An 18,324-nucleotide genomic window follows, 5' to 3' on the forward strand; every position below is an offset into this window, starting at 1 on the left:
TTCCAGGCCTTTGACCATTTTACAATATTCCTTTTGAATCTTGATGACAAGGAGATTGTAGATTATTGACAAGTAGCAAGAGCTTCAGAGTTCAGATGATTTCCATCTTTTGAGAAATATCAAATGAGTGGGATATCAAATGAAAAAGTTATGGAATGAAATCTACTAATGCATCTTTAAAAGGAGGACTTGAGCAGTTGCATAAAAATTAATCCGTTAGATTTTCACTATTTATTCCATCCTAGAAGTACCATATTGGCCTGAAAATAAGCCTCCCTTTTTTTTTCAAATTCTGACCGCGAAAAGTTAATCTGCAGCTTAAATTTGTGACCTTACAAAAATTGGCTTTTACGATATCGCTGCTGAAACAGACATGCGGTAAAACGGAACAGGTGTGAGTGCCTGTGGAATTTTAAGGGAGTGGTATTGTCTTCTCCCCCCCCCCTTGAATTTTAAAGGTGCATTTTATATTCGGGTGTGGCTTATATTCGGGCCAATATAGTAAATTGCAGGATCCAGATGGCATTTCAGTCACAAAAGATATAATTCATATTTTTGTTTCAAGCTACATATAGCACCATTTGTTTAAAATAAAGTTGAAGGAAAACTCATTGCACTTCTATTCAAACAAAAGGATTGCTCTGGGATATTTAAGTATGAATGGATTAATTTAAATTTGCCACTCACTGTGGTAGGGCTTACTACTAATTGAGGATTGGCCCAAACAAAAAATTAACTATAAAGATTCAACAAAGAGAGAAACTATACCATGACACTCACCAATTCCATTATATCTCTCAATTTTCCAATTTCTTCGGGAATGGACACAAGTTTATTATTGCTGACAACCAAAACTTTAAGCGGCAGATCAAACAAGTATTTTGGCAATGTTGATAAAAGATTTCGACTAAAGAGATTAGAGAAAATATATGGTTATGTCTGGCAGCTATCACCATTCAGATACAGAGATCTACAAGCCACTTAAAACCAGCATGAATATTTGCTCAAAATTGTTACTTTAGTGAAGAAGAAGAAAAAGAAGAAGAAGAAGAAGAAGAAGAAGAAGAAGAAGAAGAAGAAGAGGAGGAGGAGGAGGAGGAGGAGGAGGAGGAGTAGTTTGGATTTGATATCCCACTTTATCACCAACCGAAGGAGTCTCAAAGCGGCTAACATTCTCCTTTCCCTTCCTCCCCCACAACAAACACTCTGTGAGGTGAGTGGGGCTGAGAGACTTCAGAGAAGTGTGACTGGCCAAGGTCACCCAGCAGCTGCATGTGGAGGAGCGGAGATGCGAACCCGGTTCCCCAGATTACGAGTCTACCGTTCTTAACCACTACACCACACTGGCTCTCATTCTCATAGTGAGAATCTCATTGATAGTAAAGTGGTGTGTTTTTTTATTCTCTTTTTCCAATCAGTACAAACACAAAACTAAAAAGACACATACAACAAAAACAATTAATAACAATAATAACACAAATTGACAACACAAATTTAGATACAGCAATATCCCTATGCCTACTCCTTGTTTATCACCACTCTCTCCCCCCTCTACTTCCCACTGTTATCCACCTTGTCACTTAGATATTTGTTCCAAATTTCTTCATATTTATCCATTATTATTTTGCGTCGACAAGCAATTCTTTTGTATGTAGCTAATCTGTCCATATTATCAATCCGTATGCTCAGTGGAATCTTATTGCGACTCTTCCAATTCATCAAAACAAGTTTTTTTGCTTCTAATATAATGCAATACAACCACTTTTTTTGGCCCCTTGAGATCTTCCAAGTTTCCGGAATATAATTTAGAATTAAATTCGGTTCTCCTAAATAACAATTTCTTTTTATTACTTTTGCTATAAATATCCTCACCTCACTCCAGAATGGTCTGATCATCGGGCAGTTAATCAACATATGTATTAAGTACGCATTTTTACTCCCACATCCCCAGCAATTATCTGCACTTGTTATTTCTTCTGATATAATCTTGTTGGAGTCAGTGGACTCTAAATACTATTTTCTGTTGAATAAGTCTAAGTCTTAAATCCATAGAGGCTTTTTCTATTGATTTTATACTTGTCTCCCGTATATCATTTGTTATCTGTACTCCTAGCTCTTTACACCATTTTTGACTTCCATATTCTAAATCGTATTTCTTCCTGTTAAGTAAAGTTTTATATAGTGCAAGTGTAGGATTTTTTTGTTTTTGTTGCAGAGATTAAATCCTGTAACGGCATGCATGTTTCCAATGCAGCTATAGCATCAGGGCCAAACTGCTTTTCCAACATATGTTTCAATTGGATATATTGCCAATGTGTTTCACTAGTTAGTCCATACTTTACTTGCAAAGTCTTATATTCCACAAATTTGTAGTTCTCATCAATTAATTGATTCAGTGTCAAAATACCTTTTATCATCCAGTTTTGCCAAATTATTACTTGATTTCCAATTTTTAATTTTGGGTTGGCCCATATTGTTAATTTCTCATGCTGATAAGGGTCATCCTTATTATTTTTATTTATGTTCATCCCCCCAAAAAAATTATATCTGTTGATGAGGTCGCTGCAATGTTGTTTTCCTTTCTTATTAAAGGTATTATTTGGTTCATTTTCTTCTGTTTTAGACAGACAGCTAGAATTTTTGTCTGTCTTTCTCCCTGTTCCCAATATGTTTGTCTTAGACATAATAAGCTGAACTCAATTTTTTGAGCTAGTACAGTGGTACCTCGGGTTACATACGCTTCAGGTTACAGACTCCGCTAACCCAGAAATATTACCTCGGGTTAAGAACTTTGCTTCAGGATGAGAACAGAAATTGTGCTCCAGTGGCGCGGCAGCAGCAGGAGGCCCCATTAGCTAAAGTGGTACTTCAGGTTAAGAACAGTTTCAGGTTAAGTACGGACCTCTGGGACGAATTAAGTACTTAACCTGAGGTACCACTGTATATTATTCAGTTCTAGTGTTTGTTGTTGTATTCTTTCATATTTAACCCTAGATGGGTTATTTGCCATATCGCCCCATAATGTTTTAAAAGAATTTTTAGGTTATTTTCTTTTAATCTTTGCATCTTGACCTTATTGGCAGAGAAATATATTATCTTCCCTCAGATATAAGCTTTGTAGCCTTGCCATTCCATCAGTCTTGACGTTAATGTTTTGGAGTTATTTTTAAAATATATTTGCGTTTCTTGCGTTATATATTGAATGAAGTTTTTTATCATTTAGTAATGATATAGTAAGATACCATCTCCTCATACCTTCCTGGGTACTGAATAGATTATATTCCAATATTACTGCTGAGTGATCAGCTATAATGGGAATATCAATGTCACATTGGCTAGTAAAGGAATGAAGTGATGCTGATGTTTAAAAAAAAAATCAAATCAATTCTGTGCTGGGTATTGCAAAATATGTATAGGATTTTTCCTTAGGATGGTGCAGTCTCCATGAATCCACTAAATTCCAATATATCTTTTAATTATTAATTGTCTCTCTAACATTTTTCATTCTTCTTATTTATGGTGTGAACTGCTGTTTCCATCACACATGTATATTAATAGAGGAAAAAACCCTTTGCAAAATCAAGTTGCAGTTGGTAGTTACATTTCCCACATCTATCCTCATTTGAGGGTGGGGAAGTAAAAGGGAGATCCCTCTCATGTGCTGACTTCAAACACCTAGGCTAGCAACTTCATTTGGAACAGAACTTGCTACCTTCCTACTTTCTTTTCCGTTCATTACATGATATTAAAATTCACTTTCTATAAAGCCAGAGGGGACCCACTGAGTTGGTCAAAATATTGAAAGCTCAACAGTAAGGCAGAATGCTTCAGTCATTTGCTTTATTTCCTTAAAGGGAACTGGGGTTTGGGATTTTGAAAGGGAGGAATACAGAGTGATATGAATAATTGTAACAGGCTTTCTTAAGGAAGTTCCGCCAACTGTAGAATATATATTTTAAAATAAGAATACAGTCAAACCTTGGTTGTTGAATGTAATCTGTTCCGGAAGCCTGTTCGGCTTCTGTAATGTTTGACAACTGAGGCATGGCTTAGTTGCAAGAGCTTCCTGCACTCAAGCAGAAGCTGCTTCAGACTTTTGGCTTCCGAAAAACATTTGAAAACTGGAGCATTTACTTCTGAGTTTTTGGCGTTCGGGAGCCAAAACGTTCCAAAACAGAGGCGATCAGGAGCCAAGGCTTGACCTTAGTAAGTATAGATATAAAGGGCCATTTAAGAGCCCCACTGCATCCAAGACCAGATCACAGGCACATGAGAAAGGAAATATTAGTTGCCACTTTTAACAATACTGTAAATCAGGCATGTCCAAAGTGCGTTTTTGGAGGCCTAATCTGGCCCACCGGTTGGTTTAATCCAGCCCCTGTGAAGAAATAATTCCTGGGGTAAAATCCTAAAAAAACCTCAACAACTTCAATCCTAGAAAAAGGTTAACAACTTCGGTCGGCCCTCACGGCCCTCCACTTCATCAAATCTGGCCCTCTTTGAAAAAAGTTTGGACACCACTGCTGTAAACTATATCTGAAATGTCAGAATTAAAAGGACAATATCCACTGCAAATTGACAGGTTCTTTTCTGCCTTGTCAAATGCATTCAAAACCGGAGATTACATATGCTGCCTAAGTAATATGGTCCATTTCTGGCCTGATCTGAGCAGTTAGAAAGCCATTCCTACTTGCAATCTCAAAATATAAAACTTTTTGTCATTTAGTCCCCTTTAACGTTTTGCTCTCCTCCACAATCTCTTTTTTATGAATCTGAGGTCTGTTGTGGCTTCCTATAATCTCCTCTCATGCCCAGGGGCCTCTTAGCTTTTCCTCTTCTTATGCCAATTAAGCATTTTTGTAGGTCTCCTCTGCAGCCACTTCTACAGTGGTACCTCTGGATACGAATGGGATCCATTCCGGAGCCCCATTTGCACCCAGAAGTGAACGCAACCCGCGCCTGTGTGTGCGCAGGTCGTGATTCGCCACTTCCGTGCATGCATGTGACATCATTTTGACTGTCTGTGCATGCAGCGAAACCTGGAAATAACGTGTTCCATTACTTCCAGGTCGTGCAACCCGAAAGTGCTCAACCTGAAGCAATTTCAACCCGAGGTATGACTGTATTTTTAAAGCTAGGACCTAACTGTTGTAGAACAAGGTACCAGGTAACAAGAGGACAGTTCTCCTACTACGACATCTGAGCTCTCTAAATCTGACTAATTCAAATAAGTCACAAAGCTAACATGCAGAATTAGCAGGAAAGCCTCTGTCTCTCAAAGTTAAAAACTAAAAGCACAGCTGACAAGCTAACTACAGACAACAGTCAGTTTTACTAAAGAGTTTACAAAAGCAAGTTATGACAATATGTTATTTTTTAAAAGCTGGAGTAGCTGTCAGACTCACAATGCCAAAAGGCTACTTCAAATACATTTTTCTTACAGGGCTAGTCTTTGCAATGGGGGGGGGGGAATTACCCACCATGTATGTATCTATTTTGCCATGTATATGGACATGGATGCAGCAAGAGAGAAAGTTGTACATTCTTCACGCTACACTTGTGTCTAACACTCAATACTGAAACTCAAAAATAATCAAACACAACACACACAAAGAGAACACTAATGTTATTTCAGAAAACATTGTCCTGTATCCAACTAAGTTTAACTCAGAGTAGACCTGCTGAAATTAATAGACCTAAGTGAGGCATGTGGCTACTCCAAGTATGACTAGCATTGGATACAACCCATCATCAATCTCTCCTGTGTTGTAGTTGGTCCAGCAAGTTTTTCACAGGCATGCAGAATGAGCAAACCTCTTTTAGCATTCCTAGAAGCTCAAACTGAAATTTAAAACTTTTACCTTTGCCTCTCAAACATCACAATCTGAAAAAAGGAATACCAGGAACAAAGTTAGACTTCCTTATGCTCTACCTTTTGACTTATTGACTGGAAAGTGGTTCTTCAGTCAACTGTCACCCACAGGAGGACGCTGATACAGTCATGCGCTAAACAGGCTACCTTGGATGACAAGCAATTACATTTAGGAAGCAGGAAAATATTACCTACCTGATATTGAGATATGTTAACATTTGCAGATTTTTAATTGCTTCAGGGATTGATTTGATGCAGTTGTGATAGAGGTTCAATGTCTCAAGTGGTGAAAACTGCAACACATCAGGAGGAATTTCAGTAAATCTGTTCTTGGAGAGATCTAAAAAAAAGAGAGGAGGAGAAAAGACATTTCCACGGCTCAGTCTTCTAGTTTGCATTTGAGAGATGTGCAAGAAATGTGCTGTTCTTAAACGATGGCAAAAGCTTTAGTAGAATTGTTAGGCAATTTTATTTTGGAAATTAAAGCACAGATAGATGAAAAATCAAGCATCCACAGTCTATATAGATTGGAATCATCTTCTGCTCAATTCAAATTCTGGGGATAGAAGGGAACTCCCTTCCACCAGTATTTAGAAAAATTAAGTGGGTAAGAGAGGCTTTTGTCAAATGTAATATGGCACACTTCTCCTTAATTCTAAAAATATTCTCCCGCCAAGTCACTATTTTGCACTTTCAGTGCTCTAGTAAAGAACAAAGGAAATCCCGCAAGCCTGAAGTTTGCCTGTCCAATGCTCTTGGAGAGGAAAGAAAGGAGCCACTGTTCCCTCTCAGTAACCCACCAAACAAAGCAACTCCAGCAAACTCTTTTTCCATCAGCAATTGATTTGTCCTAAGAAAAGGCATCCACCTCTGAAAAACTAATTTCTTCCATGAAGCATTTGGATTTGGATTAGCCACTTAATCTTTCTCCCAAACTTAAGAGAAGCCTAAGAACACACAATGGAACTCACTCCTGCAGGAGGCAGTGACAGCCACCAACTTGGATGGTGAAGCCCACAACTTATGTGCATTTAATTGTGCACATTCAGCTTTAAACACTTGGCAAAATAATAATTAATAAATAAAAAGTGAGCAGAAAGGTGGGCAAGGGGGGGGGGAGAGACCTTATTCATCTGAAGATCTCAGGGCGGTTCACAGCAAATAAAATAAAATACAAAATAAAAACACAAAATGCATAGTAAAAGCAAAGCAAACCAATAACCCCCCCTCCCTTATTTAAAAGGGTGTAGAATATTAATCATCCAAAGGCCTGGTAGAAAAGGAATATTTTGTCTGGCACTTAAAGATACATAATAAAGCTGACAGACGAGCCTTCTTGAAGAGAGCATTCCAATGGGAAGCCATTGCAGAAAAGACCCGTTCTCATGTTGCCACACTCTGGAACACTTGTGGAGGAGACACGTGAAGAAGGGTATCAGATGATGATTGCAGGGCTTTGGTCAGTTCATTTGGGGAAAGACAGTCCTTGAGGTAGGGACGTGAGTGGCGATGTGGTCTAAACCACTGAGTCTTGGGCTTGCCAATCAAAAGGTTATGAGCTACCGTTGACGTTCCAGTTCCTGCCAACCTAGCAGTTCGAAAGCATGCCCAAAAGTGCAAGTAGATTATTAGGTACCACTACGGGGAGAAGGTAAACGGCATTTCCGTGCACTGCTCTGGTGCCAGTGTTCCATTGCACCAGAGTCATGCCAGAGACAAAGCTGCGGCTTAGTCATGCTGGCCACATGACCCAGAAAAACTGTCAGCGGAGTGGACAAACGCCGGCCCCCTCGGCCTGTAAAGCGGGATGAGTGCCACAACCCCAGAGTAGTTCGCGACTGGACGTAACTGTCAGGGGTCTCTTTACCTTTAGCCCTTGAGGTATTGCAGTCCTGAGTTGCTTAAGGGTTTTAGGTAAAAATCAGCACTTTGAACTGGGCCTAGAACATAATTACCGCATTTTTGCTCTATAAGACTCACTTTTTCCCTCCTAAAAAGTAAGGGGGAATGTGTGTGTGTCTTATGCAGCAAATGCAGGCTGCGCAGCTATCCCAGAAGCCAAAACAGCAAGAGGGATTGCTGCTTTCACTATTCAGAATATTTTTTTTCTTGTTTTCCTCCTCCAAAAACTAGGTGCGTCTTGTGGTCTGGTGCGTCTTATAGAGTGAAAAATACGGTAGCAACCAGTGCAGTCAAGCCAGGATTGGTGCAATAGGCTCTAATCATCTTGCCCCAGTGGGCAACCTGGCTGCCAAATTCTGTGCCAGCTGAAGTTTCCAAACTGTCTTTAGGGGCAGCCCTACATTATTTGGAGCAATATAACCTAGAGGTTACCAAAGTATAGACAACAGAAGTTGGGCTATCCCTGTACATATAGGGGCACAGCTGGGCCACCAGCCAAAGCTGATGAAGGGAATCCATGCCACCAAGGACATCAGAGCCCCAAGAGACAGCAAAGGATCCAGAAGTACCCCCGATCGACCCCATCCAGAGCAAGCAACCTCCCATCCATCCAACCTAGCAAAACACCTGCTAACAGTGCCTCACTCTTATAAGATTGAGCTTGAGTGTGTTGACTCTCATCCAGTCCATTACCAAGGCACAGGCAGTGCCACATCTGCAAGAGTTTCTTTCAGATTTTTGTAGCTGCAGTTAGTCAAGGACCTGCCCTACCAGGCCAAGTGGAAAAGGCCTTTCAAGCAGGGAGCAGGTCCTCCACTTGCCATTGAACCCAATGTGTTTTGACTACATGCAATTTTGGGTTTCGGTGCAATCCCAGGAACATAAGCCCCATCTATGTTGCAGGCTTACAGTACTCTGTTTCTATGGTCAGAAGCAGTTATACTTCTGAATACCACCTGCTGGAAACCACAGGAGGGGGAGTGCTTTTATACTCGAGTCCTGCTTGTGGGTTTCATACAAGCATCTGGATGGCCACTGTGAGAATAGGATGCTGAACTAGTTGACCTGATCCACTAAGTACAATTTTTGTTCTTGTATTTATAATCACATTAGGGAAAGGGACATAGCTCAGTAGTAGAGCATCTGTTTTGCATACAGAAGGTCCGAGGTTCAATCCCTGACATCTCCAGGTAGGTGGAAAGATGCTGCCAGTCAATGTAGACAACACTAAACCAGTGTTCAAAATTTGCCAGATGCCAGACACATTTTGCACATGGCTATCAGCCAGTTGTGACCAAGTGAAGATGCCTAGGCACCAGGATGGAGCCTGAAGTCTCCACCATCTGGAAGTGCATGCCTGGAGATCCTTGGATCTTGACTGCTTTCACACACTAGCAACACATCCTGTAATTCCATCCATTATATTTTATCTGCACAATCAGAACAAATGTTAGGAACCCAAAGGTCATATTGAAAAATACAACTATTGAGCCATCTGGTCCAAAAATGACAACTAGACATTCTGTTTTGGCGACTGTGACCCTGGTTTAAGGAACCATTTGGGGTCTGGCTTATATATCGGAGTTTCAAACGGTGAACTAAACTAGATGGACCATTTGTCTTGTTCAGTATAAGGCAACTTGTTGTGTTCATATTTGTTACAAGTGCTGCTCTACCACCATCATGACCAATTCTCCCTATCCTCCCTCCTCCACAGCTGTTGCTTGAGGCTAAGGCAAGCACCTAAATCTTATTTGAACAAATTAGAGAACTGGGCAAAAACAAACAAGATGAATTTTAACAGGGAGAAATGTAAAGTATTGCACTTGGGCAAAAAAAATGAGAGGCACAAATACAAGATGGGGGACACCTGGCTTGAGAGCAGTACATGTGAAAAGGATCTAGGAGTCTTGGTTGACCACAAACTTGACATGAGCCAACAGTGTGACGCGGCAGCTAAAAAAGCCAATGCAATTCTGGGCTGCATCAATAGGAGTATAGCATCTAGATCAAGGGAAGTAATAGTGCCACTGTATTCTGCTCTGGTCAGACCTCACCTGGAGTACTGTGTCCAGTTCTGGGCACCACAATTCAAGAAGGACACTGACAAACTGGAACGTGTCCAGAGGAGGGCAACCAAAATGGTCAAAGGCCTGGAAACGATGCCTTATGAGGAACGGCTAAGGGAGCTGGGCATGTTTAGCCTGGAGAAGAGGGGGTTAAGGGGTGATATGATAGCCATGTTCAAATATATAAAAGGATGTCACATAGAGGAGGGAGAAAGGTTGTTTTCTGCTGCTCCAGAGAAGCGGACACGGAGCAATGGATCCAAACTACAAGAAGAAGATTCCACCTAAACATTAGGAAGAACTTCCTGACAGTAAGAGCTGTTTGACAGTGGCATTTGCTGCCAAGGAGTGTGGTGGAGTCTCCTACTTTGGAGGTCTTTAAGCAGAGGCTTGACAACCATATGTCAGGAGTGCTCTGATGGTGTTTCCTGCTTGGCAGGGGGTTGGACTCGATGGCCCTTGTGGTCTCTTCCAACTCTATGATTCTATGATTCTATGATTCTATGATATTATGTAAAGATCGGTGTGCACTGATGTATGCAGATACATAATACTCAGCATGAAGAAGATATTCTGCAAAAACTGTTGGAATAAAATGTATGAGAGATGCACATGAGAACAGAACTAGGCTATGAAATGCCCACATTATCTATGGAAAACTCAGCTGTGCATATCTTTAAAATGATTCTTTGTAGATAGTTCCTCTGTGTCTCTTCTGGTTTAATAGTTCTTTTCAAAGGGTGGGAGAAAGCATCAGCAAGAACTATGGGATCAAGTATTGCTGCATACTAACTTTTACATGTGAAATAAATAAGAAATACTTCTTTGACTTCATCCCTTCGTGTTCTCCAATGACACATAACCTCAAAAGCTTGATTAATAATTATTAAAGCCACAGTGTTTCCTTCCTTGTCTGTAGACTACAGACATCATTCTATTCTGCCAGAAACACGGAAGTGAGAACAGATAAGTACTCTCCTGTTTCACACAGAAAAATCACAGCTTTGTACAGAATCAGAAAAGTCATTTGCCTGAGGCTATACTGTATAGGAAGATACCTTGGAGTGTAAATTCAAAGAAAAATATTTTTGCAATAAGTCTAGTATTCTACCATCAAATATGATAACCTTTTCACTAACAATCTCAAAGATTTATAGGGTAACTTTCTCCAGGATAGCTAGGTATGGTGTTGTTGTTTTTAACAACACTGTATTTTAAATAGTCGTAACTAGCCGTGCAAATAAGCCCAACTAGCTTTCAAGAATGTCACATTGCCTGCAGGAGGGTGGCTGGGGAGGGATGGAAAATCCTGTTCCACCTGCCTATTTCGTTTTTATTCTATCAGCCCACTTGGTCTCCATGCTGGGTGGGAAGAGGATTGACGGAGCATTCTACCTTCCACCCCCCCCCCCAGCGCCCTCTAGCACGCACACAATTATTTTATGTCAGCCCACTCAGTTACCTGCATGCAATTATTTATTTTATTTGCATATTTATAAACTGCTTCGTATCAGTTACCAAGTGCTGTACAATAAAATAAAATATGCAAAATTTCTAGTGCGTACTAAGTACACCTCTGAGGCAAGCAGTACCCTGGCATTGCGTCATCTGAGCTCAGTTGCCATGCATGGACAGATAGCACAAGGTGGTGTCTTTGATCCCTTGTCACTAATGGCTGCCAGGCCAGTGCTTAAATATAAAGCTAGTCATAGTCAAGAAAACAAATCAGCTGCAGTGCAAAGTATAAAACCATAGCAGCGGGATAGAGAGGTTAAAACTTCCCAGAGAATAGCTGATGCCAAAAATACCTTCTCTGGAAAGGGAGCCATAACCAGAAAGGCCCTTTTTGTTTTATTTGCCACTTTAGCAGGTTCATGTGGCAGACACTCCTCCATGTACTACGGACGGAAATGCTTTTATAATGCTAGAGGTCACAGGAGTGGGTAGCCACATTCAATTATTTTCTTCTATCCTCCCTGTTCTTCCCCAACCTTTATTCGTACCATGTGTATTTGAAACCATGTGTATCATAAACCATGATGATAAAATTGTCAACTACCTGCAAGACAAAAATTACTAAATGCATTGTGTGTGTGTTTCCAACCATTCACACATTAGCAACAGCAACGTATGTAAAAACACTTCACAATGTATCGTTAAGAACTTTAGTCTAAAAATTCTATATACCATATTTTTCGCTCTATAAGACACACTTTTTCCCTCCTAAAAAGTAAGGGGAAATGTGTGTGTGTCTTATGGAGCGAGTGCAGGCTGAGCGGCTATCCCAGAAGCCAGAGCAGAGAGGGATCGCTGCACAGTGCTCCCTCTTGCTGTTCTAGCTTCTGGCTTAGCCCCTCAGTCCCTTCCCCCACCTCCCAGAAAAGCCCCCAAGAGCTGTGCTCTCTTTAAAGAGCACGCGGAGTGTGTATGCAGCTCTTGGGGGCTTTTCCCCAAGGAGGGAGAAGGGACTGACGGGTTGCCCTTCTCCCTTCTCAGGGAAAATCCTGCAAGTGCCGCACACATGCTCCACGCGGCTCTGCTGAGCAGAGCCTGGGATGCATACAGGCTCTGTTCAGCACTCCCTTTAAAAGATTTTTTTTTCTTGCATCCCCCCTCTAAAAACTAGGTGCGTCTTATGGAGTGAAAAATATGGTGCGCTGACAGCTAAAGCCACTCCACTGGCGGATCAACTTGGGGCCTGGTCAGCACATTTCTTTAAATATCTGTCAGACCACAAGACATGTGTGCGTATGTGTGTTCCTAAAGTGGAATAGGGAAACTGCAAAACTGCAGTTTTGTGTGTTTGCGCATGTGTGCACCCACCCCTCTTCACTGTGGAAGGTGATAACCAGATACCCATGAATTCAGGTTTTCTTCCAAAGTGGGCATCTAAACAACTACGTCAAATATAACTAACAGAAATTCTCAGGCACCTTTAATTTAATTTGTCAGTACAGTCATACTTCGGGTTAAATATGCTTCTGGTTGAGCGCTTTCGGGGTTGTGCTCTGCGGTGACCCATAAGTAACAGAATGCGTTACTTCTGGGTTTTGCCGCTCGCGCATGCAAAATGACGTCATGTATGGAAGAGGCGAATCACAACCTGCGCACACGCGGGTTACGTTCGCTTCAGGATGCGAATGGGGATTCAGAACGGATCCTGTTCATATCCAGAGGTACTACTGTATTAGCTGAATGGGCAACAAAACTGCAAAAGGGTGTCAAATAACTGGATAGCTGCGGAGGGAAATGGTCCAAACTTCATATATGGAAGCTGATGGGATCTGAACAGGAAAGTGACTTACAGCGGTACCTCTGGTTACAAACTTAATTCGTTCTGGAGGTCCGTTCTTAACCTGAGGTACCACTTTAGCTAATGGAGCCTCTTCCACTGCAGCTGCGCAACCGCCGCCCGATTTCTGTTCTCATCCTGAAGCAAAGTTCTTAACCCGAGGTACTATTTATAGGTTAGCAGAGTCTGTAACCTGACACGTCTGTAACCTGAGGTACCACTGTATTAGGCAAGATCTTGTGGGTGTGGTGGATCAAAATAATAAATTCCATATGAGAGGATTGTGCAAAGGCAAATTCCTTACTAGGGATTATTACAAAGTTGCAGTCAGAACTGCCCACATCTGTACGCCTTTGTATCAGTCTATTGGTCATTTTGGAGTACTGTGTACCACTTTGGTCACTGCATTTCTAAAGAAAAGAGAAACCAAAATTATCAAAGGGTTAGGAGCAATTGGGGTCTTTACTAAGGTGGCTGGGGAAACATACCGTAATTGGGGGGCTTATAAAAGTATGCATGAACGAAATAAATACCCGCCCCTACATCTCTTATAACCCTACGTTCCTGGTTACTCAATAAAACTGGATAGGGAGTATTTTCAGACCATACAACAGATGCAGAACAGACAAAAGAAAGTACTTCAGAGGGCAGAATTTATGGAATTTTCACTGTCACACACATTGTGGAGATCACCAGCGGCTCAGATCACTTTAAAGAGGGGTTAGACAAATGAATTGGTCTTATAATGAGCCACAATGGCAAAATGGATCTTGGATGTCCAGGCACAGCATGACACCAAATTCCAGCTGCTGCATAAAAGCCAATGGAGGAGGTCTGGTCTCTTTCACCCCTTGTTTGGAAGCTCCAAAAAGCATCTGTGAAGTCTGTTGGGGACAGAATGCTGAGCTAAATCAGCCTATGGTCTAATCCAGCAGGTCTCTTCTTATGCTCTCACAGTTACAAATCCCATGTTTGTAATAAAAACACTGCACGTGGCGGGGTAGGGGTGGGGTTTGCAACACAGAATCAGCTAACCCATACTGTGCCAGACACGGGATTATAACTAAGATGGTGTAAAGGTCATTTAGACACAATGAAAGGCCTAAAAGATGAGATCATAGTAATCAATCTGCATTGCAGGAAGCCACACACTAATTACTTTCTGCCCTGAATGTTAAACCTCTTAATAAAATAGTAGAGTTAGCGCATTGACACCATACAAATTTTGCATAAATTATCCCAAACATTTCCAAATACCTGCTACTGTAATGAGGCACACTGGCTATTATTAACCTATCTACAAATGTGCATGTCTTTGTTCTTCAGGTGAACTACAGTATATAGTTTGCTTACAGCATGTGCATGTTGCAAAGAAGGTCAGAAGAGCAACTGGGTAGTAGGGGTGTGGAACTCTACAAAGTAGTTATCCAGTTAATCTAGCACTCTTCAGGAGTTCCTCAGGAATGCAGGCGTCTATTCTCATGCTACACAGCCCATGTGTGTCATGAAAGCATTACACATGTGTGTAAGTAGGCAACTGTTTTGTTTAATGAGACAGATACAGCTGGCTTAGGAAAACACCAACCCAAATGCTATCGTCTATTCACTTGTCCCAAACCCCTCGATGATGCTTCTTAATCTGATCTTCCCTCTTAAATCCAGACTCAGCAAAAGTCTCTTCAAAGCCACAATCCTTTCCGCTCTCAGGCATCCCCAGTAGCAATAATCAAGTTACTTCAAAGCGGCATGGATTTGATTTAAATCAAATCAATTTAAATCATGATTTAAATCCCTAGTCAGTAAGACTTGATTTAAATCTTTCTTTCTTTTTTACATTCTTGCTGGTATAATCTTAATATTTACAACCAGAGGAAGGTTTCATTTTTGGAGTAATAAATTTTCAGAGTAGCTTTTACAGTTATATCAAAAATTACTGATTTGGTCATACTATTAGAAATACTGTACATAGACAGATAATTATGAAATGATTGTGAAGTTTAATAAGTTAACTCTTTATATTTGGACAACTTTTCTGCTGTACTTTATTGGAAGGAAAAAAGTAATAATTTCCTTAATAACAATTTAAACAATTTATTTAACTAAAGCAATAACATTATAGCATACGTATCCATGTTCATTACCTGATGTGGTTAAACGTGTGTGTTTTTTAGTTTTAGTACACATGAAAAACTTAAAACAAATCCTTATCTCCTGATGAATAGCCTTTGGACTATGATGTAGCTTAAATAAAAAACTATCTTTAGAAAGACTTTTCCTCCAAAAGCATTTTATTTTAAAAATCTGATTTATATATATAAAAAATCCGATTTTTTAAAAATAAAAATAAAAAACCATTGGTTTTTATCTACCCTACTTCAAAGCCTTGGAGGTCCACCATCTCAGTGCTGTCTGAAGGCCAGTGCTCAAGCACATAAATTTTGCATCCCTCATTACAGGGGCAACCTCCCAACTGTATGCTTGAACAACCCTCAAAGTCGTCTCATGTGCACAGGAACACTAGCACCACGAAGCAGTACTTCCAAATGTGTGCATGTCTTCTCGTTTCCTCAATAAAACATATCCATGATGATAGATTGGGCAAGAGATGTAGGACATAACATAATGTTTGAGGATTGGGAAAGATTGTGGAAGAAAGGGGTCAAATTCACTGCATGTACAATGTTAAAGGAAAACATAATGAAAATGATGTATAGATGGTATCTGACCCCTGCTAAATTAGCAAAGATTTATCATAACTGTGATAATCTATGTTGGAAATGTAAAGAAAAAGAAGGTACCTTCTATCATATGTGGTGGACCTGCCCCAAAGTGAAAGACTTCTGGTAAAAGATTTATAATGAATTGAAAAAAATGTTGAAATATACATTTATAAAGAAACCAGAGGCCTTTCTCCTTGGAATAACAGGTTTGGAATTGCCCAAGAAAGATGTTAAATTATTTTTGTATGCCACAACTGCTGCTCGAATCTTATTAGCTAAGAAGTGGAAAACGCAAGAAGTACCAACAGTGGAAGAATGGCAGATGAAGATGATGGATCTTTTAGAGCTAGCCGACATGAATGGAAGAGTCCATGACCAGAAGGAGGAGGAGTACCAGGAAAAATGTACAAAATTTAATGATTATTTAGTTAAATATGTTAAGTTAAACTAATTGGAAAAAGCTTGCAATTACCAGATAGACTTAGGATTTAAATATGTAACATGATGAATTAATATGTTTAATGCTGAATTGGAAAGAAAGAAAGATGTTAAGTGATTAAGTTAATTTTATAAGAATACTGATTTGGAAAACCGTTAAAATGATATGCATTGAAATTTAACCGGGGGATACGAGGAAGTCACTTAACAATGTTAATAAGATTAGTTTTAATAAGGTTATGATTTATGTTTGTTTGTTTGTTTATAATTTTGTGAAAATCAATAAAATTTTTGAAAAAAAATAAAATAAAACACATCCATGGAACACAAAAAATGACAAGGGTTCATGTTCCACACAACACAATCTCTGGATTTACAATTAAAAATCCTATCACTCAAATGGCAGCAAAAGTGTTGCACATTAGTAAGGTTAACTTTCTGACTGCTAAGGGGTTTGGAGTTTCAGAGCATGAACACACACACACACACACACACACACACACACACGAATTATGTCAAAATATGCTGCTTGCTTATCACTCAAACTGAAAAGTTCCACTGTATATCTTTCCAAGTTGTCAAAGCCACAGATCAGGATTGGGCCGCTAAAGAAATCCATTCAAACTGAAGGAAGAAAAGATATTGCTGCATTTAAGGTGGTCATCATAGATGTGCACTAAGGAGTATCCTGCTTTGCATATTGACATACAGACCATATTCTTTTCGATACTAATCCTATCTTTCAGTTATTAAAAAACTTGCAATATACTGAACATAGTGTAAATTCCAAGGAAGTCATCAAAGCGGGGTTTCTGTTCTTAAGCAGGTAATTATGCCCTGCTGAATTCCATTTCTTGTAAAGCTTGGCTATTTGTCAAGTGATGATTAGCTTAGCCTAGAAATATGATCTGGCAATCTTTATCAGAGTTTATATACTACTCTAGCAAAGACTTGTTATGATGTAAAGCAAGTTTGCTATTCAGTTGCAGGGGAAAGGCAGAGGGTACCCTTCCGGAAGAATCAATATGGTACTTTTTTATTCTTTTTAGATAAAGTCTTTTGAGGCTGCTACAGAAAAACAGTGCCACACACAGTTTGCTTACCTTGAGTCCATTTCTTTGTTCTTTAATGAGGGTTAAAAAGAACACTCAAGAAAGAATCTTAAGTCACTAGTGGGTCTGGCAACACATAAACCCTATTGAAGACTGTGCAGAAGATTGGTTATCCACAATAAGGGATGAGAGGCATGTACCTATCATTCCCCGAATCTGATATTTTAATGGTAAACAAATATAACTTGGTTCCAAACGAAGGGTAACAAGTCCTATTGAAAAGCTTCTATAGTATGAAGGGGTTGAAGTTTTTTCTGTTGTGAACCATCCCGGGATCGTCAGATGAAGGATGTTATGTTATACCATTACTATTACAGTAGTGCCCCGCAAGACGAATGCCTCGCAAGACAAAAAACTCGCTAGACGAAAGGTTTTTTCGTCCGTGATTTGCCTCGCAAGACGAATTCCCCTATGGGCTTGCTTCGCAAAACGAAAACGTCTCGCGACTTTGTTTCCTTTGTGCAAAAACCGTTAAAACCAAGGGTGCTTAGCTTGAGCAGCTGCAGTTGCGACTTGGCTTCGAGGAGCAACTGTTAGCACGTGGTTTGGTAGCCTTTAATCAGACTTTGCTCACTTTTGAAGATTTTCCAAAACTTTTCCAGAACTTTTCCAGAACTTCTCTTTCATCCATTTGGTAAGTTAAACTTTTATAACTTTTTTGGGGGGTTTTGGATTTTGGGTTGGGGTGTTTGGGATTCAAGGACTTGGTGTTGGGAAGGGGTTTGCGATAATCTGGGGGCTTGTGGGCCTTTTTTGGGAATTTTTATGATTTTCTGTGACCATTGTGCCAGGTTGTTTATTTTTGAAAATTTTTCTGAGTTTGAATTTCTGAGTGCTGGCTGGCTAGGGGAACAGTGGGGGAGGTTTCTGCAGAAATCTGGGACCATTTGGGGTTTTTTTGGAATTTTTATGATTTTCT

General features: G+C 40.0%; 1 protein-coding gene across 6 annotated transcripts in view; it reads right to left on the reverse strand.

Moving 5' to 3' along the window:
- The window catches only part of LRCH2 (leucine rich repeats and calponin homology domain containing 2), a 58,190-nt gene that overhangs the window by 25,253 nt on the left and 14,613 nt on the right, over positions 1–18,324 (reverse strand). For all 6 annotated transcript variants that reach the window (XM_081180433.1, XM_081180435.1, XM_081180434.1 and 3 more), the window contains exons 2-3: positions 6,068–6,212; positions 781–907 (exon numbers count right to left, since the gene is read on the reverse strand). In XM_081180433.1, coding sequence (XP_081036559.1) covers positions 781–907; positions 6,068–6,212 — 272 coding nt within the window. The remainder of the gene's footprint in view (positions 1–780; positions 908–6,067; positions 6,213–18,324) is intronic.

Source organism: Podarcis bocagei (genome assembly GCF_964188305.1).
Source record: "Podarcis bocagei genome assembly, chromosome: Z".
Taxonomy (NCBI): Eukaryota; Metazoa; Chordata; class Lepidosauria; order Squamata; family Lacertidae; genus Podarcis; species Podarcis bocagei.